The 25,036-nt window shown below is 47.0% G+C and overlaps 1 protein-coding gene across 3 annotated transcripts in view; it reads right to left on the bottom strand.

Moving 5' to 3' along the window:
* Positions 1-25,036, bottom strand: part of SLC4A9 (solute carrier family 4 member 9) — a 39,555-nt gene that overhangs the window by 868 nt on the left and 13,651 nt on the right. The window contains exons 11-21 of one of the 3 annotated variants that reach the window (XR_014222978.1): positions 24,249-24,520; positions 23,507-23,562; positions 21,620-21,805; positions 19,202-19,315; positions 13,524-13,685; positions 8,027-8,205; positions 7,228-7,300; positions 6,292-6,360; positions 4,833-5,006; positions 2,039-2,194; positions 779-883 (exon numbers count right to left, since the gene is read on the bottom strand). Coding sequence is in view for 1 of the 3 variants with exons in the window: in XM_082236062.1 (XP_082092188.1) it covers positions 830-883; positions 2,039-2,194; positions 4,833-5,006; positions 6,292-6,360; positions 7,228-7,300; positions 8,027-8,205; positions 13,524-13,685; positions 19,202-19,315; positions 21,620-21,808; positions 23,507-23,562; positions 24,249-24,520 (1,498 nt within the window). In the remaining 2 variants the exon portion in view is untranslated. Of the gene's footprint in view, positions 1-164; positions 884-2,038; positions 2,195-4,832; positions 5,007-6,291; positions 6,361-7,227; positions 7,301-8,026; positions 8,206-13,523; positions 13,686-19,201; positions 19,316-21,619; positions 21,809-23,506; positions 23,563-24,248; positions 24,521-25,036 lie in introns of those variants that run through there. The other 2 variants (XR_014222979.1, XM_082236062.1) reach the window with 2 other exon arrangements.

The raw sequence follows: 25,036 nt of genomic DNA, 5'->3' as shown, positions 1-25,036 counted from the left end.
AAAGGTCACATTTCATTCTCTAGGACAGGCATGTCCAAAGTCTGTTTTGGGGCCCTAATTTGGCCCGTCAATCAGGCCCCTGTGGAAATTAATCTCCTAGGGTAAAATCCTAAAAAAACAGCTCAACAACTGCAATCCTAAAAAAAGGTCAACAACAACTTTGGTTGGCCCTCATGCATGTTCACTTCACGCATGTTCATCAGATCTGCCCTTCTTTGAAAAAAGTTTGGACACCCCTGCTCTAGGACAAAGGAAAGGGGCTACAATTAAAAACATATTTGAGGAACGTTCCTCCCCTCTAAACATTGGGTTTACCTGTACAGAGAGCAGATTTAGCCCTTCTCTCAATGTACGTGAAGAAGTGCTGCCATTAAAAAGAAGAAGAAGAAAACAGATACTTCCAGGCGTGAGCCTCCTAACACAAGTTCAGACCCAAGTTCTCTCTGTATGGATGTTTGGTGTGTTAGCGTCCATGCATTTCCTCTTTTATAGTCATGGGTATTTATTGCTATCCTGCCACTTACATCCATAGCGCTGGGCAGAGACTGATGGAATGTATTTGGAAGAGTTTTTTTCATCCCTCCTCCCTTGCCCTCCACAGCCTTTTCTGTTCTGGGCATGTGTACATGTATTTCTCATACCCTCCAACATTTCTCCAATGAAAATTGGGACATCCTATTATTATTATTATCCCTTAAGCTTTCCCTCTTAGCATTTATTCTGTGATTTGGCAAATATTTCCTGTGGGCCCTAACTCCTAAAGGAGGCCCATTCTTACATATCACACATGGTCATCTTTTGCCTTGTCCGCTGGTGAGTCTCAGTCTGTTCAGTTCACAGAGATGTTGATTTCTGGTCCTTTTTCTTGGTACATAAGTTCAGACTAAAAAAGAACAAAGGCCAAGGAGTTAATAAAGTGACAGACAAGGTAGCACACACACACACATGCTTTTGGTTTTCCCTGCCTCTGAAAAGCCACTTCCAAAGGGTGAAGTGACAGGAGAGAGAATGGGTGAAGGAGACCCGGATTCTCAGTGGGTCTCAAGAGCAAGGTCCACCTGCAGATTGGCACCCCCAGACCTTTCTACTCCAAGCCCCACATTTTTCCCAGCAGGAAGCTTCTAATCTAGGTCCATGGAAAGAGATGCCAACTCTTCTCCTGAGAAATATGATTTGCAAAAACCACGCACCCTGTCCGGAATATCAGCTTTGTGGCCTTAGATGGCAAAACTGCAAGGAAAGCTCGGCTGCAAACTCAAAACATTCCTGTGGATTGCTGACTAACGCCAGGGAGGTGGACTTTAAAGCTCACTCTTTCTTGCTCCCAAGTTGGCACAACCCTCCGAATGGCCAAAATGGACTGGATTATTACACTTGGCCCCTAGTCTACAATTACTGGTGAAGAGTGAGGCAACACTAGGATCTGAGTAAGGAAGGATCCAGAAGAATAAAGAGCAGCTCCCTGGAGGTGGCGCACCCGTATGTGCCTCCGTGCACACAAACACATTTGAATTAGTCTTGCCACCTTGTCCTTTTAAAGGATAAGTTTTGTGATAGGATAATTTTCCATGGGTACAATAAGAACACAGATGGTGGGACCTCTTTGAATGGATGTGGGAGACTAGTTCCTACATAGCGTAGATTTGACAGATGTATTTCTGTGACAACTGACAAATACCTTCAGTTTTGTGCCCACCAATACCAAAGCACAGAGTCAGGCAGCCTGACACTTCTCAAAACTGAAGCATCAACATACTTGATTGACTTGTTCCATTCTTTGAAGTGGTCTGATGGAGTATTTACCCTCTTTATAAATGGACTTAATAATGAAAAAGAGACTGGTACTCACGAAGAGTTCTGAACCAGCCACACGGTGGTTTCATCAGCCCCTCACGGCACATAAGATGGTTACATTGGTTTACTTCCTTCCTTGCTCCATCATATTGGCATGTTGAGATTGGGGGGGGGGTTAATTTCCAGCCGTTCTGCCCTATCCCCAACCTCCTCTACCCCCATAATTTTAGTGCTGCTTGCTTACATCCTCATTGTCACTCTCGTCCTGATCTTGCTTCCTCTTCAGCTTTTCTTCTTCTTCCTTCCTGTCCTTTTCTGGCATGATGTCATCCAGCCAAGCCAGGTGATGTAAAGAGAAGATGTATTCCATTCCCTTCCGTATACCCACTAGAGCCAGCAGCTAGAAGACCAGAACATCACCACACAAAGTTTTATTATGATTATTAATGACTCACATAGCACTATCAATGCATGTGGGACATTGCGGAGTTATCAAAGCAACATGATAGGTCCCTGCCCACAAGGAGCATGCAATATCTATTTTGACAATTGGAGAGACAATAAAAAGAGAATTGGGGGGGTGAGGAAAGAAAAAGAAAGGAAGAAAGGAAGAAAGGAAGAAAGGAAGAAAGGAAGAAAGGAAGAAAGAAAGAAAGAAAGAAAGAAAGAAAGAAAGAAAGAGAAATATACTCAGAGTCACAAAGTGATTTCATGCTCTTTATTCAGCTCATAGTGGTGAGGAGGAATGAATGGATGTCCCCTCAAAGTATCTGCTTTATATACATTATTTACACAATGGGCTGCACATGATTGGTTAATTCTGGAATTCTACTGTAAGCCAATCAGGTTGTGGATTCACTTATATCTGGAGCATGATTGGGTGGTTCCTGCCAACCAATCATACTGCTGTATTGTTCTTGGACCAATCAGACTGCTGCATTCTGAATCCTATTGTTCTAGGACCAATCAGACTGCTGCAATTTGGATCCTATTGTTCTAGGACCAATCAGACTGCTGCAGTTTGGATCCTATTCAACTCGGTACATAACAGAAAGAAAGAGAAAGAAAGAAAGTAAAAGAAAGAAAGAAAGAAAGAAAGAAAGAAAGAAAGAAAGAGAAAAAGGCACAGTTATGCATATTTAGGTTTTATTTGGGGATGAGGGCTAAGGGGTTTTTGCTAAAAGCTGCATCATGTACGGGGGCAGGGCTTGAGAAAAAACTGGAAGAAAAAAGGCAACACCATTCAAGTGTCTTGAGGCGGAATGCAAGTTTTGAGGGGGGGCATCTAGGAAGAATGGCCGGGTCACCTAAGAGAGAGGAGACCTTTGGGTGGCTGAGCATGAGGTGTTGGGGAAGAAAAGGCAACAGCAGGGAGATAACAGGAAACGAGGGCAAAAACGTAGAGTTGGAAAACTTCAACAAAGTAAGAATAAGGAGTTTGTGCTAGACATGAAAAGGATTAGAAGCTGAAATAGGGATCTGAGGGAAGGAATCACATGATCAGAGCAATGAGAGAGAGGAATTACCCTGGCAGTAGAGTTTTGGATCTCAGTGAGAGGGCAGAATGTCATTAGTCAAAGATGGTTGCATTAGTCAAAGCAGGAGATAACTGGAGCACAAACCAGTTTAGCCAACAGGGCAGAGAACATTTTGCAATGCTGTATAGTGAGAAATGGCCTGGCTTGGCAACAGATTGGATATATGGAGAAAGGAAGAGGGAGGAACTAAAGATAAAGCCAAGATGTCATTCCTGGTCAACAGGTTGGGTAGCAACACAGAGAATGGTGCTGGGGCTCAACAGTTTGTGGTACTTTCCGTGGTACTTTTAGGCAGAGGTAGGGCTTATCCTGAAATATAAAGCCGCTAAGGTCTCTCCCCCCCCCCCCCGCTTTTGTGCCTTAAAAAATGCCACCTTCTAGGGATGGTGAAGAAATGCAATTCACTTAACATTTAAAACCAAATTTATGACATTTGCATTTACCAAATCAATACATGGACTGAGGGTTCATCTACACTTGTGCTGCTTTCCTCCTTACCGCTGAATCAGGGCAAATGTCAGTCAAGTTTTCTGCAGGTTGACCTTTGCTCCAATTCAGCAGTAAAGAAAGGTTTTTCTCAGGTAAAGCAGCAGGGCAAATGGGAAAACTCTTGAGCCGGTCAAGCGAAAGTGCGAACGAGGCCTGACACACAACCACCCTTCAAAAGTCACACTTCTCTGAATTTCACAATGCAGTTCTCTAACCAAACAATGTTTACAAAAACACATAGGTGGGGGAAAGGAGTGCATAAAAATGAACAAATTGTTGAAAATAGCATCCAAAAATGCATCGTGTCAGGAGAAATTGCCTGCAAAAATGTGTATGCAAGTCAAAACCCTGCAAAATGTGTTTATAAGGAGAATGTGCACTAAAATGTTGAAGAATTTTTGTGAGGATTTGAAGCAATGACTTGACTGCCCCGTTTTCTCTGAAATTTGGTAGAGAATGCTTCTGGCTTGCCATCATTCCCATGGACATTCTGCCCAAATGTTAAGGGAATGCCACTGGGCTACTCAGGGCAGCCAAGACAGTGCCCGAAGTGGCAGCAAAGTGTTTTTTTTCTGATTAAAAAGCAAAACACAAATGTAGCCACCATACGACAGCTATCAAGGCCTATTGAAGCTCCAATAATGAAATATTACTTTTATAAATACCAATATAAAATATCTGTGGAAGTAGAATACTGACATGGGTTATAAAACAGTCAAATAATATTTGGTAAATATTCAGCAAATAGCAGACACCAGCAATTGTAAGGGAGAATTTTTAAGAGATCTTTTTGGGCAAATGTACATTCTCTCTAGTCAGGTGTCATCAGGAGGAATCGAGGGCTAGAAAGTCCTGGAGTGGGAAGGTAAAATTCACGCTGCGCTAGAGTAGATAATAAAGGAGTTCAATATATAGCAAAAGCCAGGAGAGAAAGGAGTTGGGCAAATTCTCTCACTGAATCCACAGGTGGAGCAACCAGAAGAAACTCATCCCTGCCCTAAAGACTCTTACCATTAATGGGAAGATTATGGCAGCTGCCGTCGATTTAATGATCCACAAAACAGCCAGGCAAAGCACCTGGATGAAGGTGAAGAGATGCACTTGGCGTAGAGGAACATGACGGAGGTAAATGAAGTCCGGCTGGTGTTTGGCAGGCATGAGCAAGAGCTGGAGTCTGTCTGTGAGCTGAGAGTAGAGGAAAGCAAGAGACATGATGTGGAGAACCTTCCGGCAGGCACCAAATAGTCCTTAGGGGAACTCCAGTTCACTGAAAATGTTAGTTTTACTAAAGTAGGCATAGTGTATTGGTTAAGAATGAGCTGGGAAGCACTTGCTTCAGATCCTAACTCAACCATATTTAGTCGTATCATTAGGCAAACCCTTATATCTGATCTATGGGGATGATACTAGCCTCCCTTGCAAGGCTGTTGTAAGAATCACTGAGATAATATATGTGAATCATTGTAAATTATACTATTCTATTCTGCCTACAGCCCCTGGATTAGAGGCACTCTTTTGGGGATTCCTATGTGTTTTAATGTGATGACAAAGATAACACAAGAATAAAGCTCAGAGCAGATCCCTCAGTTGCGTCACAAGCCCGGCTTCCTTCCAGGTTCACAGTTAAAATGACAGATCTGTCTTCCAGGGAATGAAATGCTGGCTAAGCCATTGGTCATTCCCTGCCCCCGGTGCTTCAGATGGGCTACAGCCCCTCCCCTTTTAAAAAAAGCACTGCATATATGCTTCTCCATCACCTAATTAATGACAAAATGTCTTTTAAAAAACCATACAATGGAAACCACATGTTTCCACAATGCAGTATTCCCAGACCATTCTCCTTTAACACTAAAACATTGCATATTGGTGCAGACATTCATATACATACATACATACATACATACATACATACATACATACTGTGTATCTGTACACACACACAGACAAACACAATTCTAACATGACTCTTTCCCTCCCCCAAAAGATATATAAACAAGCTGCCTTTGGGGAAACTTGGAGGAGCTTTTGGAAAGGCTGCTGCCACCCCTTCCCTTCCTCAGGACCCCTCCTTGTTGCTCCACAAGGCTGCTACGTTAAGAAGTTCTCAAGTCCATTTTTAAAGCCTATTTTATAGGTGGGAGGAGGAGGAGGAGGAGCAAACCCTCCCTCCATTTTTCTCTCTCATCTCCAGTCACAAAATAAGCAACGCATCACAAGTAAAAATCAAAATACTTTATTTCATTTACACTCCTAAGAATTGGGGGGGGGGGTCTGTACTGCAATAGCTCATCAAGGTCTCAGTGAACCCAGAAGTTTGGGGAACCCTGTTCTGGCCAGACACAACTCACATTGACACCGCCTTCCATCTTGCACAGTCTTCAATAGCTGCCCAACCGAGGGAGCTAGAAATCGGTCACAGCACCTCCTTCCCCACAATCCAAATATACTTCCCCTGCTGTTTTGCACTCACCTGAATGCTGCTGAGTGCAGACACACCCATGTAGAGGAAGATGCCATACAGCACAGGCATTGGGATAAACTGAGGGGAAAATCAAATCCAAAATATAAGCATGACTACGCAAAGACTGAATTCTAGCAAACATTACCTGTCCACGAGACCTTAAGAATGATTAGATGCAATGAGTATTCTTGCTGCTGTTGTAGCATACATAAAAAAAATACTCATTGCAAAGTATTGGAAGACACAAGATCTACCCACTCTGGAAGAATGGCAAATGAAGGTGATAGACTACATGGAATTGGCAGAAATGACTGGCAGAATCCGAGACCAGGGAGAAGAGTTGGTGAAAGAAGATTGGAAGAAATTCAAAGACTATTTACAGAAATATTGTAAAATTAATGAATGTTAGAATGATGTTGGATAGAAATTAAGTGGTTTCCAGCTGCAATGCTTTAAGAGGCATGAAAAAAAGGTTTATAAATGGGTAAAAGCTTAATGGCAAGGATTTGCTGAACTAACAAATTGAAGTGGAATACAAAAAAGGGAGGTATGAGGAGGTCCGGGGAAATAAGTGTAAGAAAAATATGCAACGGAAAATCAAGGTGTTTTTAACTGTTTTTATTTTGTATTTTTTCTTGTATTTTTTTATTTTTACTGTAATATCTTAAATTTTTTAATAAATATCTTATATTAAAAAAAAGAATGATTAGATGCAAAGAAGGGCAGAACTCCTGAACTTCTAATAATTGTATATTACAGGCAATTTTGGCAGTCTTGCCGATTTAGAGTCTGCAGCAACTGTAAGATTACTTGACAGCAGGCAAGTTTAATGTTTTGTAATCAAACTATGTCTAGAACCATCATTGGCCACTATTAGCAAGTATCTAACAGAGAAGGGAGAAGAGAGGCACTTGCAACTTACAAACAATTAAAGGCTTTTCTTACCTTGAGCACAGGTGCCAAAAACACAGACAGTCCTGTTAGGATGAAGACCATCAAACCTGTCACCCTTTGCTCCCTGCAAGGAAAAGCACTTTATATTTCAACCATCTTCAGAGGCAGCCCCACATATAACTTGTTACAGTAATCTAACCTAAAGGTCGCCAGAGCATAGGCAACAGAAGACAGGCCATCTGTGTCCAGAGAGGGGTGTAGCTGGGCCACCAGCCAATGCAGATGGAAAATGATACGGCCTAGGACCCTTGTACCTACGGGACCGCCTCTCCTGGCATGCCCCACGGAGGACCTTAAGGTCCACAAATAACAACACTTTAGAGGTCCCAAGCCTCAAGGAGGTTAGATTGATTTCAACTAGGGCCAGGGCCTTTTCAGCCCTGGCCCCAATGTAGTGGAACTCTCTGTCACAAGAGACTAGGGCCTTGCAGGACTTGACATCTTTCCGCCAGCCCTGTAAGACAGAGCTGTTCCGCCTGGCCTTTGGTTTGGACTCGGTCTGACCCTTATGTTTCCCTCCCCTTATGGTCTTGATTTATCAGCTACTTTAAAATGAGGCTGCATTTTAAATTGCATTTTAACCTGTATTTTAAATTTTTTTCCTCCCCCCTCTTTCCCCCCTATTGTTTTTACTGTGATTTGGTGTTAGCCCGGCTCTGGCGGGGAGGGCGGGGTATAAATAAAATTATTATTATTATTATTATTATTATTATTAAAAGCACTCTGCGCCACCAAGGCCTCCTGAGCCTCAAACGACAGCTGTGGAATAAGAACGCATAATGCACCATACCTGATTCCAAGGAACTTCGGCTGCTCCCCTGGAGCGCAAGTGGTGCTCTCCTTCTTAAGGCTGTCCATGTGGGCCAAAGAAATGACTGTGGCCGACACATACCAGGGCAAACCCAGTATGGAGGTAAAGATCATCAGAAGGGAAACGCAGAAGAAATCCAGGTGAAATCCTGCCCCTTTCTGCAACAGGACAGCCATGTTAGTAACGGGAGACTCAGGCTGAAGAATACACAGCAAAGCCTTGCTTCTTATTTCCCATTTTAGGTGTCTTTTGATTTCTTGCAGCAAATACAATTTCCCCCATGATAAGCAATATAAGATGCCTCGCAGCAGCCTTGGGAGTCAGAGAAGCAGAGAGGGCCAAAACAGAGTTGGAGGCCAACGCACTCCCTAAGTGGCCTTGTGGATTCTGGGAATTCTATGTCCTTGTCTGAAGTTTTACAAGTTAGAGGCACTTTACTTTGTGGAATGAATAAAAAACTAAAAGGTGCTTGGATCGTGTCTAGGTGACCATGGAAGGAAATTGCAGCTGTTCCCTAACAACCTCAAGCCAACCTTGGAGTGTTATTGTTATTCTTTATTACCTTTACGTACCGTCCTATGGGACACAGGTGGCGCTGTGGGTTAAACCACAGAGCCTAGGACTTGCTGATCAGAAGTTCAGCAGTTCGAATCCCCGCAGCAGGGTGAGCTCCCATTGCTCGGTTCCTGCTCCTGCCAACCTAGCAGTTCGAAAGCACGTCAAAGTGCAAGTAGATAAATAGGTACCGCTCCAGCGGGAAGGTAAATGGCGTTTCCATGCGTTGCTCTGGTTCACCAGAAGCAGCTTAGTCATGCAGGCCACGTGACCCGGAAGCTGTACGCCGGCTCCCTCGGCCAGTAAAGCGAGATGAGCGCCGCAACCCCAGAGTTGGCCACGAATGGACCTAATGGTCAGGGGTCCCTTTACCTTTACCTTTACTGCCCTATAGCCACAGGTATAGGATTACATAACACAAGCCAGGTTGCCCTTTTTATATTTTACCATAGGAAGGCAACACAGGGAGCTGCCATACATGGAATCAGATCAGATTGATCTTGTTCAGTAGCGTCTACACTGACTCCACAGGATTTTAGGCTGGGGTCTATTCCAGTCCTATCTGGAGCTGTCAGGGATTGAGATCCTGGGATCTTCTGCATGCAAAGCTTATTTTCTACCACTGAATTACAGCCTCTTCTCTTGGCCATCTTGAACAACCAGCTGTTAGAATGATGGGTCACAGAATCGTAGAGTTGGAAGGGAGCCAAGGGTCATCTAGCCAGCCACCTAAGATTCCACCTAAACATTAGGAAGAACTTCCTGACAGTAAGAGCTGTTTGACAGTGGAATTTGCTGCCAAGGAGTGTGGTGGAGTCTCCTTCTTTGGAGGTCTTTAAGCAGAGGCTTGACAACCATATGTCAGGAGTGCTCTGATGGTGTTTCCTGCTTGGCAGGGGGTTGGGCTCGATGACCCTTGTGGTCTCTTCCAACTCTATGATTCTATGATTCTATGATTCTAGTCCACCCCTCTGCAATGCAGGAATCTCAGCTAAATTTGACAAATAAAATAAACCAATAAACAAAGAAATCCTGACCATGAGAACAGAGTGAATGGCAAGATCCAAAGACTGCTTTCTGTCTCTTGCAGTAAAAATGTATGTTGGACACACATGGGTTTTGGAATCTTTGTTGTATCTGCCAATGCAAAGGACTTAAGGGCCAGACACCAGCAGCCGGCTCAGCCATCCATCTTCCCTTTGGGGTGCAAGTTCTGTCACATCTCATGCAAACCCCAGCTGCTGGGCATCTACTACAACCTTGGTCTAAAGCACTATCCTTGAGCAACTTTCCCTTGAACATAATCCCTCTCCCTCGATGGCTTGTTTTAAGCAAACAAACCTACTGTCTCACTGAGCACAGAATGTGAGGTTTAGAAAAGCATTTCCTACGTCTCCATGGATGTTTCTAGGTGGCTGTTTCTCCAAGAAAAGAGAATTAAGCTGAACGAGAAGTGTTTCGTTGGCCTTCCAGGCTAATCCTATCTGTCCATTTGGTCTAGCCATGATGGGTGCAGGGTCTATCTCAGGCCCCACGTGGCTTGGGATACCATGTGTGCTGATTCATTGAACCCTAACCCTTGGCTCCCTCTGGAAGAGCTTCTGCCACGTCAAGAAACTGGCAGTAAACAAAGCAAAACACAGGCGCACGCACAGCCGAAGTCTGAGCCAGCTAAACGCCAGCAAGGGCGAGAGGCCACACGGCAGAGAAATGCCAGGCACTCCCTCAGACAACCCAACCAGAGGAACCAGTTTCTGCTCGCACAGAGGAGTATGGATAGAGCTGCAGCCCATTAACCCAGCAGGGAATGCTGTGGGAAGAGCGGCTGCTAAGCTCTCTACTCCACAGAAGGGTGAGACTGGTGCTGCACACCTAGAAACACAGCTAGACCAGTGTTTCCCAACCTTTTTTGGGCAAAGGCACACTTGTTCCATGGAAAAAATCTCGAGGCACACCACCATGCCAGATGGGGAAAGGTCACTTTTTACTTATGTAAAAAAATAAAATAAAAAAATAGTAACAGCATAGAAAGTCATGGTTAGGCTAGCATCCCTCTTCCAAATATGCTATGTTTTTATTTGCAGGGACTGTTCTACATGGGAAAGCATTCAGCACTGTCCTTCTCCCATCTGCCATCTGAATTGGTACTCTTCTGGGTCAACTTACTCTGCTGCATGTGTAGATGAAAATGGCACCAAGTGTGGGGGAGGGGGCAGAACAGGTTTCAGATACAGGATATTAAGCATACACGTACTTCAGATTGAACTGGTTGCTTGCTTTGCAAGTTTTCATTTCCCAAATGACTGCCTTGGCAAGCGCAATACCTACCTACCAGGCTCAACGCCGGTCTCGCGCTGCCGCTTCCCGCGCTCTCAAGGACCCGGGAGGAGGAAGGCGTGAAGGGGATCCCGAAGGCGCGAAAACCTCGCGCATGCGCAGGCCTTCCGCCTGCGACAGCCCAGTAGGCCGGCCGAAGCGAGCGGCGATGGGATGTGGGAGGGAGCTCGCTCGCCGCCCCGCGTGTGCCTATGTGGGGCACGTTACAGCCCCGTGACGTCAGTGCCACGCAGGCAGCCAGGCAGGCAGACGGCGAGAGCCCCGCGCTGGGTGGCCTCTCCTCGCCGCCTCCGCCCGACTCGCCTGCCTCCCTCCCACGGCACACCAGGCAACGTCTCGCGGCACACTAGTGTGCCGCGGAACACCGGTTGGGAAACACTGAGCTAGACTGTTCTTTTTTGCAATGCAGATCGAATCTGGTTGGAGGGGGCGGGGGACACACACCAGAATGCTGTATTTCATTAAACAATATATTGGACAGATACAGGATTGGTATGGATTGTGGCTGATGTAATGTGTAGTGTTGGTTTTGACCTTTAAAGACCTTCACAGCCTAGGACCCTCGTACCTACAGGACCGCCTCTCCTGGTCTGCCCCACAGAGGACCTTAAGGTGCATATATAGCAACACCCCAGAGGTCCGGGGCCCTAAGGAAGTCAGATTAGCCTCAACCAGAGCCAGGACCTTTTCAACACTGGCTCCGACCTGGTGGAACGCTCTGTCTCCTGAGACCAGGGCCCTGCAGGATCTGATTTCTTTCCGCAGGGCCTGTAAGACAGAGTTGTTCCACCTAGCCTTTGGCTTGGAATCAACTTGATCCCCTTCCCTTGTTTCCTTTTTCCTTTCTACTTCTGTGATGGAACTCCTATTTGGGGACTTCCCTGGCTTTTTCTGGCCCACGTAGGACCAGTCTGGATAGTTGGCCTTGGTGACGGTTTGATGTTTTCATCCCCAAAAAGTTTTTGTTTTGAGTTTCTACTGAAATGAGGCTGCATTTTAATGTTGTATTTTAATCTTGTTTTAAGTTGTATTTTAATCAATTGTTTTTATACCTGGTGTTAGCCGCCCTGAGCTCGGTCTTGGCTGGGGAGGGCAGGGTATAAATATTATTATTATTATTATTATTATTATTATTATTATTATTACACAGCTTCCCAAACCAATGGTGGGAACGCACTGGATACAGAATAAATGGGAGTGTGTATACAACTTGTGTCTCTTTATTAACACATGCTGGTGTGGAAGGAACTCTGCCCCCACTCCCAAGGATGTTAGATCAGCTGCTTCAGGAGTGGTTGGGTAGCATTTCTAAGGGAGATACAACAGGCCTGCGAACTTGCGCCTGGGCTTTGCACCTGACCATTTGCCTATCTTCAGGTTTTGAAAGACAATGGCCCGGCTCTTCCCAATAACCGAAGGGCCTCTCAGTTTTGTGTGTAACTTCACATAAGCAAGATTCTCAGCACAATCTGGAGTCCAGCACAGAATTCAGAATTCTGATTTTTTAAAAAGAACATTTTAAAGCTTTGTGGCTTTAAAGAAAAAATCGATATTTTTAAAGGCCTCAAGGTATTGCCTTCTCGACAAGCATGAAATACTAGCTTCAGAATAAAGCACGCAAAAGAGGAAATCTACATAAATCACTAGCAAATTTGAGTTATCATATAGGCACTGGAGTACGAATGAACATACATAAAATATAAGGTGGACTAAAGGTGGAATAATAGCATGGGTAATGAAAGACGGTAGTATGTTTTCAGGTACTGTATAGTTAAGCCAGATAAGACAAACCACATTCCAACATTACAAAGCCTGAATATTCTAATTACTAATAAAATTAATAAAATGCAGCAGAGAGACGAACATGTTAAAGCCTCTGATGCCAAGATCTAAAAGAGCTCTACAGTGGTAATAAACAGTTCCTGGAGGGAAGAGTCAAGCACACAGCATGGCCCCAGATAGTCACGAGTGATACTTCATAATACTAATTTGTATTATGAAGCATCAATAAAAGTGTACAATAAAAGAGGTAGGAGGTTATCAAGAGAAATAATAACTGGAATGGGGAAGAAAGAACCCTTTAAAATGGTAAGGAGGGGGGGGGAAACTTTGCATGCACTCTACTTCCAATGGTTCATATAATTTAGCAGACGTTTTCACAAGGAAAATATAGGAGCAAACCTTTGCTTTAAAAAGAAGAGTTAAGCAATTTCCATGCACCAAAAAGCATGAAAACTACAAGATTGTTAGTTGTGACAGGCTACCTTGTGACTGTGGGGTGACTGATAGGTGTAGGATGAGGGAAATATCCAGCACTCAGTGCATCCAGCACTCAGAACTAGGAGATGGGCAGCCGACAGAAATCTCAATCTGTCTCCTCCGTTTCTTCCGATTTTTTAAACTGACGTCAGGCCAGAATGATGGGAAGCCACGGCTGTCTGCAGCAGCTAGAACTGGCGCATTGCAACCTCTGAGGTGAGTAACAGGGACAGATTTGCTTTGAAGCAGATGTTCAATGGCTGTTTACTTCTTTGGAAAAATCTATCACAGCACATACCTGAGAGAACCCCAGCCCAGCACTGACCTGAAGCTTATACTCCTTGCGGTTGAGAATGACAGCTGTTATTTGCTGGTCCATGAAGATGAGGATAATGACCAAAATGGCAGGCACTGATGATGCCAAGCATATCCACCAGGAGTTTGCTCCAAACGGAAACACAACCCAGCCTCTCTCAGGGTTTGTAGGCTGTAGAGAAAAGGTTGATTGGGAAAAGTTAGTAGGGCCCAGGCTGGAACGAGGGCAGGCGGCAAGAATTTCAGCCACAGATTTGTTGAGCTGCCTCCTCAAGCTCTCTGTGCCTCCACTCCCATCTGACCGCACAGGCAGGGCTGCAAGGCTACTCACAGAGCGTGGCTTTCCAGCTGATTAAATTACAGAGGGCTTGTTTTCATTACATTTTGATAGTGTTTTACAGGTCCTGTGATGACTTTTTAAAAAGAAAAACCACCACCACCATTTGATAAATGCATTCATCTTCCATATATTCTAAATAAGAATTAAATAAAACATTGGGCCTTGCTCTAGACTGGAGTCTAGAGCTGTGTTTCCCAAAGCGTGTGGTCTTGCCCTTTGTGGGGCAGTGGAATTACCTAAGTGGGTGCTAAGACGCAAGGGGATCTGGAGATGTAAATAACTACATCTGGATTTGCTGGATCAAGTTCTTCCATTTTGTTGAATTAGGACTCAGCTCCATAGGCAAAGAAAAACCGCTTTATATGCGCTGGATATGCATTATAACACTGTGACACCAGATGGCGCTGTGGAGCTCCATTTTTGCCAACCAGATTTCTCACACAAAGTTTACTAGGCGTTTAACTGAAACACTTCTTTGATGTGCCAAGGTCCAGCCTTAATTAAACTAAATAGTTTTAACTGGGTTTTCAATAAATGTGCAATTAATTGTTTCTGTTTGAATTTTATTGTTATTATCTTCCATAGGGGGTTGTGTAAACCACTACTGTATTTCGAATAATGCTTTCTATAAGGTGGAGCTTATGGGGATAAGCTTATGGAACACAGGGGCAAGTGGACCCCAAAGTACGGAAACCGGTAGTCTAGAACAGTGTTTCCCAAACTTTTTTGGGCAACGGCACACCTGTTTAATGAAAAGAATCTCGCGGCACACCACCGCGGCACAGCCCTGTGACGTCAGCGCGCAGCGTCACGCCGGGAGGGACGCACGAAAGTGAAAGTTTTTTCCCTCCCCCTTGCCGGGGAACCTCCAAGCTTTGGGGGTGGGAGGAGGCAGCAGAGCGAGGGACTGAGGGACGGCGGCAACTGAGGCGGCTGCGGCTGTTGTGGTGGTGGCGGCGATAGCGGGCGGAGGAGGGGGCGGCGGCGGGGCTTGAGGAGCCGTCACCGGGAGTTGCTGCTGCTGTTGTTGCTGCTGCTGCCCGGACATGCCGGCCTCCACCTCCTCCGCTGTCTCGCGCTCCTCCCTTTTGCACGCGTTGCCCCGCCGCTCGGCACCACCACCGCGGAGCCGCCCCCGGCTCGACGCGGATCCTCGCCGCCGCCGCCTCTCACCGCCCGCCTCGCCCGCCTCCCTCCCACGGCACACCAGCCAACGTCTCACGGCACAGTAGTGTGCCGCGGAACACCGGTTGGGAAACACTGGTCTAGAAGATGCCGCTGGCTTAAGGGTGGCCGCCAGGACGAAGGCCATTTGTCCCAGCCTCAAGTGCTGGTTGAGGCAGAAGACTTATCTGAAGCTCTGCTTCTGCATCTGAAACGGGCTCATTGCTGTCTTGTCCCTGCCAAGGGATCCCCCTTGAATCCCAATTCATTTAACGTAAGACTGGCAGAGAAATGTCGGGCACCGGTTACTCCAAGTTCAGAAGCACCTGCAAAGCCAGCCTCCTTGGTGGTGGCTTCTCTGACTCTGAAATCCCTCCCTGGAGAAGCCAGACTGGCTCCTTGCTGTGCTCCCTCCTCTGGCAGGTGAAAACCTCCTTAGTCCAACAGGCTTTGGGGAACTGACTGGTTTTAATTAAAGGGCCGGTGCTGCACTGGTTTTTTTATTGTAAATAAAAAAGACATAGAGATAATTATCTTTTATATTTATGTGTAGCTTTAATTCTATAAATGTTTGAGCTTTAGCTGCTCCTATTTTATCTGCAAGGCACCTTGAGTCCTTGCCAGGGAAAAGGGCTCAGTATAAATGAATTAATAGTGATAAGGATAATACTAGTATATGGGGCCCCCGATCTCGGCCCTGACGTTCCACCCACATTGCACAAGCTGCTTCTTGGCTGCCTGTTAGGAGGAGAGACCAGGAGCTCCCTCCTACGCCCCTCCTTTGGCAGGCAGGCAGGGCTGCTCCCCACAAAGCCTCAGTTAATCCTTCACGCCCAGGCCTGCAGCAGGGCAGCTTAAGCTTGGCCCTGATCCACCAGCCAACTCCTGCTTCCCTGCTCACAGTGCCGCCGGGGAACAGCCATGGCAGGGTTGCTTGGCTTTGGCTCAGTTACGATGCCTGTAGTCTGTGCAGGCCTTGAACACCTTAGTTTTATCCCCGTCTAACTGTCCTGGGCTCCCCCAAAGAATCCAGGCAACGGAAGCCTGAGACATGCGTCTCTCCCTCCCAGGGGTCCCTGGGGAGTGGGGATGGAGTGGGGATGGAGTCAGCAATCTTTCAGACATCAGGACATTGCCCCGCGTTTGTGCTAAAGAGTCTAAGACAGCAATTCCATTTACACTTACTTGGGAGTAAGCCCTACTTAAATCATTGGAGCTTATTTCTGAGTAAACATAGACTCGGCTATAAAGCTATGCCATATATATTTGTTGGAAGCAGTAAATGAATAATTGATCCGTGTGCAGGAAATATTTGTAGAGTACCAAACAAGACAGAAGATACTGCCCTGCAAAAATTGCAACCTAAAAGGTGGCTGGCTGTGCACAGCTCTGATTGGCTGAGACGTGTGCAAGACGTTGCAACGCTGTCTTTTCCTCCCCAGAGCACTTCTAAACTACAGTACCTGAAAGTCGATTGCATCAGTGTGCAATCAGTGTATATTTTATTTAATAAATCAACATGCCACACGGAGAGGCAAGACAATCAATTTGAATCCATGCTCAGTTTGCCAATCAGTATGGCTGTTATTTGTAGTCCAAACACAGGAGATTTATGGGTTTATCGGTGGGGATATCCGGCACTTCTTGAGTTTGGAGTTGTTGATTTATGTATCAGTGTAGCTGCCCACAATGTGCAGCGCTTGTCTGAACTCACCCTGTACACAGTGAGTTCTGTCAGAGGCAGGGCCAGGCAACCACCTCAGGCAGCACGATCCACAGGGGCCGCAGATCTGGCGGACGGCTGCTTGGTGAATAAGAGGTGCTGCTCGTCTCCTCCCCACCCCCGCTGTTCCCAAAATACAGCCGTGCCTTGGTTTTCAAACAGCTTAGTTCTCAAACGTTTTGGCTCCCGAACATCACAAACCCAGAAGTGACTGTTCCGGTTTGCAAACAATTTTTGGAAGCTGAACGTCTGACGGGGTTTCTGCAGCTACTGAATTGCTGCGGGAGCTTCCTGCAGCCAATCAGAAGCAGTGCTTTGGGTTAAGAACGTTTTGGAAGTTGAATGGACTTCCAGAACGGATTCCGTTCAATTTCCAAGGTACGACTGTAGATCTTTCCCCCCCTTATTCCTGATTTCACTCACCCCTTCTTTCCTGCTTGGGGGCGGGGGGAGGCAGCATTTCGTGGCTTGCCTCAGGTACCAAAATGTATTGGGCCAACCCTAGTCAGAAAGAGGCCTTCCTTCCCATCACAGCAATCCCTCCCTTTGGGGGCAGCTGCCTCAGGAAGCCATGAGTCATAATCATGAGCCCCTTTAGCAGCAGGCCACCTCCTTCATTTCAGTGCTCCTGCCCTTTTGCCTTTAACAGCAGCTGGAGACAAAGCAGAGTTTAGAAGGTATTGCATTCGCCATCACGCCCATTCTATTTCCATGCCAGGAAAAGCTTCCATTGCTCCACTTCTGCGTTTCAGGTGGCTTACGGAAGCCCAGAAACATCCCATGGCTTCTCTCACTGTTCTTCCCCAGTCCCATGATTTCCCCCTCCCCTGTGTGGCTGTAATGAGCAGCACTGCAAGTGTGCTACACAGGGATGGCTGCTACCTCTCCTTCTGCTGCAATGGAGAATTTCTGAGGTACGTGTAATTTCTCCAGGTTCTGCCTAGACACAGGAGGTGTGCCCTTTTATACCCAACAGACACTATAGTTTGGTGGTTGAACCTGAGAGCCAGGAAGTTCCTGGTTCAAACCTTGCTGTTAAGTCACTAGGTGACTTTATGCAAGCCGTGTCTCTCAGCCTCAGTTCTCCATCTGTGGCATGGAGCTAGTGCTGCTGACTTTCTTCACAGGCTGCTTATAAGAATTACAAAATTGCTGTGTGTTATCACTCCTCTTGGCGCACCTCCAAGAGGGACAGAGGGTGGGTCAGTCAGTCAATCAATCAATCCGTAAGGAACCAAGAGGTATAAATGGGCAAATTTTCCACAACAAACTCCTAACCAATGTTAGCAATATGTTGCATTACTTTTATCCTGTCCAGGTGCAGAAAACTGGTTCTTCTCTGACTCCTGCCATTTTTGCCTTCTGTACTGAGCCAGTCAACAATGTGTTACTTAATTCATGTTAATACACACTAATTAAAAGTATGCCCATTGCACAGCATGAGACATTCACACCCACACAGTGAAGTGGCCCTTCCCTCTTCCTTTTAAGAATAGTACTGGTGCTACAAGAGACCCAGAAACTGCACTGCCCTGCCGGATCTTTTGTTTTATCCCCTGCTGTCAAGAAGGCACAGATGATGCCCAAATAACCTCTGCTGAGCTCAGGGACCAGAGATGGACTGCAGATGCCAAACAGAGCTATTGCAAGACATTCTTATTTTGAATAGGCTGTATGAAACTCCAGTCCCCATCTGGCATTACCACCCAGCCTTCAGGTTTGTGGGGGCTGGGTGGCAGGGACATCAGTCTGGATGATGCCCTGAGTCCCTTCCCACAACTTGGGGTCCTATATCTGTGGGGGTAGAATGTATCAGAGCAAACTTTATTAAGGCAGTGACTTTGGCTAGCTAGTTAAGCACCACAACTAGTGTTACTTTGTGCCATAGAACAAATGGGTGGTCCTTTCCCCCCTCCCTCCCCTAACTGGTAGGGAGGAGAACAAAAGCCAGTGAGCTGGGTCAGAGGAGGCTGGAAGCTGGAACCCGACACACGCTTGCTCTGTGCTGGAGCCAAAGCTGTGGCAGATGAAGAAGCAAGACCTTCAAGGGTGTTGATGCTGTGAGCTCCTCCATCTTATTCTCAGGTTGTATATATGTGTAAATAATACCATGCACCCCAAAGACATCACAGTCTCTGCTGACCTTCATTCTAAGGAAACAGAACTCTGGGCAACTGCTGTACCCCTGGAATTGCTCAACTCTGAGATGGGGATGGCATACGAAACATTTCAAGTAGTTAAACATTAATGGTCCCGAAGGAATTTGTTTTGCAGAACTGCCATCTTGGAAAATGTGATCAAAAGTGCTACATGCAGAGAAATTCTTTACTTAAACTTCTTTCTTATGTAATCCTCTCACACCTTTAAAATTCCACAGAAACATATGGCCCCAGACGCAACATTTGCACTTATTCTGCACCCTAACAGAGCAACTCTTTGGCATGCTCCAAGCCAGGCCCACCTTGAATTTGTTGGGCACAATGAGCTTCGGAGTCTCCAGTCCAAGGGCAGCATCGATTCCACAGAATATGAGGATAGCCAGGATGATGGAGAAGTCGCCCACCAGCCTCCGCAGCTAAAAACCAAACAAAATAACTGCCATGAGATTTGCAGAGCAAGGTTTACACTCGCAAGTATGCAGAGTTAAGGTTAGTGTTCCCATTCCAAAGAAGCCCTGGACTTTAATAAAATTCAGAAAAGTCAGGAGTGAAACACCTTATAAGGAAGGTTCCGATAAAAAGTGTGTGTTCCTTTCTATACACCAAGACGTGAAATTACACTTCCTTTATAACTGTAGATGTTTGTGTGAGAGGATGGTGGACTCTGGAAGAGGTGTGTGTGTGTGTGTGTGTGTGTGTGTGTGTGTGTGTGTGTGTGAGAGAGAGAGAGAGAGAGAGAGAGAGAGAGAGAGAGATGGAACTAAGCAAAGAACGTGCAGGTGAGAGAGGGAAGGGATGGCAGCAGCAATCTAGCAAACATGCTCTACTTTAAGGAGAGAGGTCTGCATCCTCTCAACAATGGCCTGTTCTTTTCTTTAGTTTCTTTTTTGTGTGCTATTATGAGGGATGCAAATCTTAGAATGAAATATAAAATAAATGCTAAAAACAAGTAATGCCTGCGAACTTATTGTGCAACTCCCCCCCTCCCCCGGGTCCCCAATGACTGTAAAGAAAAAAAGAAGAGCAATTAAAACGGACAAGCTGCCAAGGGACACAACCCACACTCATTTGAGAGCAGGAATCCTTACAGTGGGCTGCCCTTCGTCAAGGGAAAAAACCCCTCATTGCCTCCCCTAAAGTATCTAATGCAGTCAATGGGACCAACAAGCCTCACTCTGGACCATGGACCACTAGGACAAGCACATCAAAAAGAAAAGTTAAGTGATGGCTGGCGGGAGGGTGGGAGGATAGGGGAGCAAAGCAAACAGACTTTACACTGAAACATTTTGTTTAGAATCATAGAATGGTAGAGTTGGAAGGGACCCTGGGATCATCTGGTCCAGTGTTTCCCAACCGGTGTTCCGCGGCACACAAGTGTGCCGTGAGATGTTGCCTGGTGTGCCGCGAGATGTTGCCTGGAGGGAGGCGGGCGAGGGCGTTTGCTTCCCGGAGGACTTGTGGGAAGCCGCCCCTTCCCTGGGCGACGCGCCGCCTCGCGACTCCGGAGTCAGTCCTGAGGGCTCTCGGAGGGACTTGCGAGCGATGGTGCGGCGGCTCCGGGGCGCGCTCAGCCGGGCCGCCGCGCGCCCCCGCTGCAGCTGCCCGGCGTGGAGCGCGACGCGGAGCCGGCCGGGCTTGGAGGCGCCCAGGTAGGGCCGGGCGGGGGCGGGGAGGTCTCGGTCTGCTGCGGGCGCAGGAGGGCGAGCGGGAGAGGGGGAGCCATCGGGTCTCCTGGAAGGAAGCGAGGCGGCGGCTGAGGGGGATGCAGCCCCGTCCCCAGCAACAGGCGCTCCTCGAAGTGAGGCCACAAGTCGGGGCTCGGACAGGGCCTGGAAGCAGCGGCTCCGGCTCTTGGGAGCGGAGAAGGGGACTTCGAAAGCGGCCTGGAGGAGAAAAGCCCCGATGCAGCGAGAGCGGGGAGCGTGCTGCCTTGTCCAGGCCTCCTCGCTTTGTGCCGTCCGCTGCCGGGAGCAGGACACGGGGGCTCCTCGTTCGCATGCTTTCCCGGGTGATCGGTGAGGGTTAGGGTTAGGGTTAGGGACCCTCAGTCCCTCGCTTTGCTGCCTCCTCCCCCCCCACCCCCAAAGCTTGGAGGTTCCCCGGCAAGGGGGAGGGGAAAAAAATTGAAAACTTTCACTTTCGTGCATCCCTCCCGGCGTGACGCTGCGCGCTGACGTCACGGGGCTGTAATGGTGGTGTGCCGCGAGATTTTTTTCATCAAACAAGTGTGCCTTTGCCCAAAAAAGGTTGGGAAACACTGGTCTACCCCTGCTATGCAGGAACATGCAGCTGTTCCATACGGGTATCGAACCTGCCACCCTGGAATCATCAGCACTATGCTCTAACCAACTGCTCTACAGTCCTGAATTGTAGAGCTGAGCTTTTTGCTTATTGAGTATTCAGTTGGCCTTGGTGTCTGCTATGTTCAGAATCTGCCTGCAGATACAGAAAGCGCAGGGAATCCTGCTGGAATGGCCTCCTGCCTCCCCTCAAAGCCTCGGTGGCCGAGGGATGGAGGCATTCATTTCTCACACTGACCGCTGGGCAAGATCTTCTGGGACCCACCAGGAAGCACCAACTGAAGGAAGTAAGGAGATTTCCTGGTGTAGAAGAAACCAGGCACATGAAAGAACTTGGAGGGTGTAGTTGTAATTGCACATATTGAAACCACCTGCCCACCCCTTTATCCAGGGAATGGATGAGAGAGGGGAGGTACTCACAGCTGCGGGGAAATAGCGGCTGGACTTGAAGTTCTTTAAGGCCATAGAGCAGAGGAATGTTCCCAGGAACAGAATGTAAGACATGAAAGTGATGTCAGGCACGAAGTTGCAGCTGTTGCCCACTAGGTGGCCTCCGAGTTGTACACACTCTTTCTTGGTCAGCAGGGACCAGTTCCCAAACTCCGACTGCTGTGGAGAAGAAAGCAGCAATCTCACGGAGGAGCAAGTATACACTGCCTGACTTAAAGAAATGGATCCCAGCCCTGAGCAAGGCGGAAAGATGCGCTGTTGCCTAGGATGGATGTTTTGTGGAACTGATCCCAGTCTCAAGCATCATGATGACGTCTCTCTGTATGCACAGCATCCCTTTCTGCCTTTCTTCCCTCTCCCTGGTCCCCAGCCACCCTGTGGGCAAAGATTCAGAGCAGGGACAGGGCTGGCCAGACCAACAGGCAATGTGAGGCAGCTGCCTCAAGTGGAGGTCACTGGGATTCGGAGTGGCAGTGGCAGCCCTCTGCCTGCTTCCCTTTTTTTTTTAAAATAGATATTTATTGAAGTTTCAGAAATTATATACAAAAGTAAAACAAACAAAACACAGACAAAAAAAACAAGTATAATTTCAATCCCTTTTTTTCTTATGCCTTACTTCGCTGACCTCCCCCTACCTCCCCTTTCTGTATTCCAATTTCAAAATATTTATTCAGCAAGTCCTCTCCCTTAATTTCATTTAGTTTTAACCTTTCTTTTCTTTTAACTTGAACATTATTGCTATAAACCACCTAGCTTCTAAGCCGTCATCATTCTAACATTCATTAATTTTGCAGTGTTTCTCATCCCTTTCTTCAGTTTATTTTTGATAACCTTATTTTCATTTAGTTTAGTTCGTTTACAAAATCCAGTTTTACCTTATCCAAACTTAAACATCGAACTTATACATCAGTTCTTATTCTTAAACCATTTTTTCTAAGGCCGACCAAGGTTCCCTTCCACGAATTTCCCATAACAATGATAAGAAAAAATAAAAGCAACAGAATAAATTGTAATTATGAACCCTTTTGAATCCCAAACTCCACCCCCCTTTCCCGGTTTCAGTCCTCCCTCTGCCTGCTTCCCTTGAGCCCTGGGGCTCTCCCCCTCCCTCAAAGGACAGAGCAGTGTGTGCCCTAGGATCTCCTTTGCCCCAGGTGTGGCGTCCCATCACCGACATGGAAGTGCCCTGGGCTTGTAGAATGGGTGGGTGGCAGAGAGGTCCATCTTTGCCCTCTCCTCCTAGGCCACATCTGAATGAGGAGCGCATGGAACATCCAGAGATGCTGTTCATCTCCCCAGACCAATCCTTTCATCCCCAGGATGCTGAAAGGACAGCCTTAGTAGGTGCGTTAAGTAAGGGAAAGAGTGTGTCTTGGCTGCACATCTCAAGGCCACAGTCACTGGCAGCTGCAGCCAGGGCGACCCTTTCCCCTGCCCTCCCACAGCAGGCTCATCCCATGATTGCAACTTGCCCTCTGGGCCACTTCACCATTAACTAATAAAATGGGCAGGAGCATCTATTTAGGATTTGTTTTGGGGGTGGGAGTTATGGGATGACTCCAGAAGGACTGCAGAAGGGTCTAGCATTTGTGAGGCTGTGATGTTTTCAAAAGAACGACGTTAAGTCCACATAAGGGTGAGGATGTATCTTGGCAGTGACGGCTACTGCATGATGACCCCTTGGCCATTCCACCTGTCCCAGCTATGACACCAGGAAATAATTCAAGGTCTCCAAGGGACATGGAGTTCTTGATCCTCCTTTGGTCGGTTGCATTAGTCACAACATACTGTAGGCTCTTTGGACCTTGGTTTCCTTTCATTCACATCCTAATCATTGAAAACGATTCAATTTCTTACCTCTCCCAAACTGCTGAAGGTCGGGAACAGTGTCTCGTTCAGAAGAGAAGAGTTGGCTGAAAGAAACAATGGTTAGGTCCAAGCTGTTTGAAAGACTATATTTCCTCATGCAACCTGCCCAGGTTTTGAGATCTTCAGGGGATGCCCTTCTCTTGGTCCTGCCACACTCCCAGGCACATTGGGGGGGGGTGCAGGTGAGGGCCTTCTCTAGAGAAGCTAGACCGGCTCGCTCCTTGCATTCCTTCTGCTGGCAGGTGAAGACTTATTTCAACAGACTTTGGGGAACTGAAGGTCTGGTGCTCTGCTGTTTTTATTGTAATTACCTGTATGGTTTTAATATATTTTTATGTACCCATAAATAGTTTTAATTTTATCAATGTTTAATTGGTTTTTATTTTAATTATTGCTTTTCCTATGTTTTAAGCTGCTCTTATTTGACGGGTAAGCTCCTGTTGCTTGGTCCCTGCTCCTGCCAACCTAGCAGTTCGAAAGCACCTCAAAGTAGATAAATAGGTACCGCTCCGGCGGGAAGGTAAACAGCATTTCCGTGCGCTGCTCTGGTTTGCCAGAAGCGGCTTGATCATGCTGGCCACATGACCCGGAAGATGTACGCCGGCTCCCTCGGCCAATAAAGCGAGATGAGCGCCGCAACCCCAGAGTCGGCCACGACTGGACCTAATGGTCAGGGGTTTCCAGCTATTCCAACGCACCCATTGCAACAAGCATGGGCTTCTCATCTCACCTCTCTCTGGCACCCGGCAAGTGCAGCTGTACAAGGTGACATCACTGATCTTGTAGTCCCAGTTGACTGGGTAGTGTTCCACCAGAGACAGCATCTTCTTAACTGCATCGTAGATGAAAATGAAGCTGATGAGGGCACAGAAGCCTTCTTCGGTGAAGCGTGTGAAATACTGCACCAAGTAACTGGCTTCGGTAGCCACCAGTATGAGGCCAAAGAAGGCCACCCAGAGGCCAATCCAGAGGCGGAATTCTAAGTAATCCAAGCTGTAGTCTCTGGAAGGAAGGAAGGAAGGAAGGAAGGAAGGGCCAAAAGAATATTCCTGAATGGGCTGCTTCACTTGCAAGAGAGCAGTCAGTTAACCACAAGATGCCACATCCTACTCTAACCTTGTTGCCCTGGTGTCTCAACAAGGTAGGCACATAGCAGCTAAGGAGTTACATCTACAGCCAGTCTTCCGCTATTGAGAGACTGACATTTCAGCACTTTCTCTTGCCAGCTTGCAGGTCGGCTCCCCTCACTTACAAAAAGGTAGAAAGAGATGGTAGTCTGAGGCCACCTATTTCTCACATGCACACCACTCAGTTAATAACTGAAATTATCAAATTATGAGCAATGGAATCCATGCACTGGGAATGGGGGGGGGGAGGTAGAATGCACCCCTCTTCTCCCCAGAGGCACCAGCCTCTTCAGCTGTCAGGCTGAGCTGAAGGCAGCTGAGCAGCAATGCCTGGTCAAGACACTTTGCACCAGTGGCGTAGCGTGGGGGGTGCAGGGGGGGCCGGCCGCAC

The sequence above is a fragment of the Podarcis vaucheri genome, assembly GCF_965113315.1.
Source record: "Podarcis vaucheri genome assembly, chromosome: 8".
NCBI classification, from domain to species: Eukaryota; Metazoa; Chordata; class Lepidosauria; order Squamata; family Lacertidae; genus Podarcis; species Podarcis vaucheri.
This window is presented reverse-complemented; position numbering and strand designations above follow the sequence as displayed.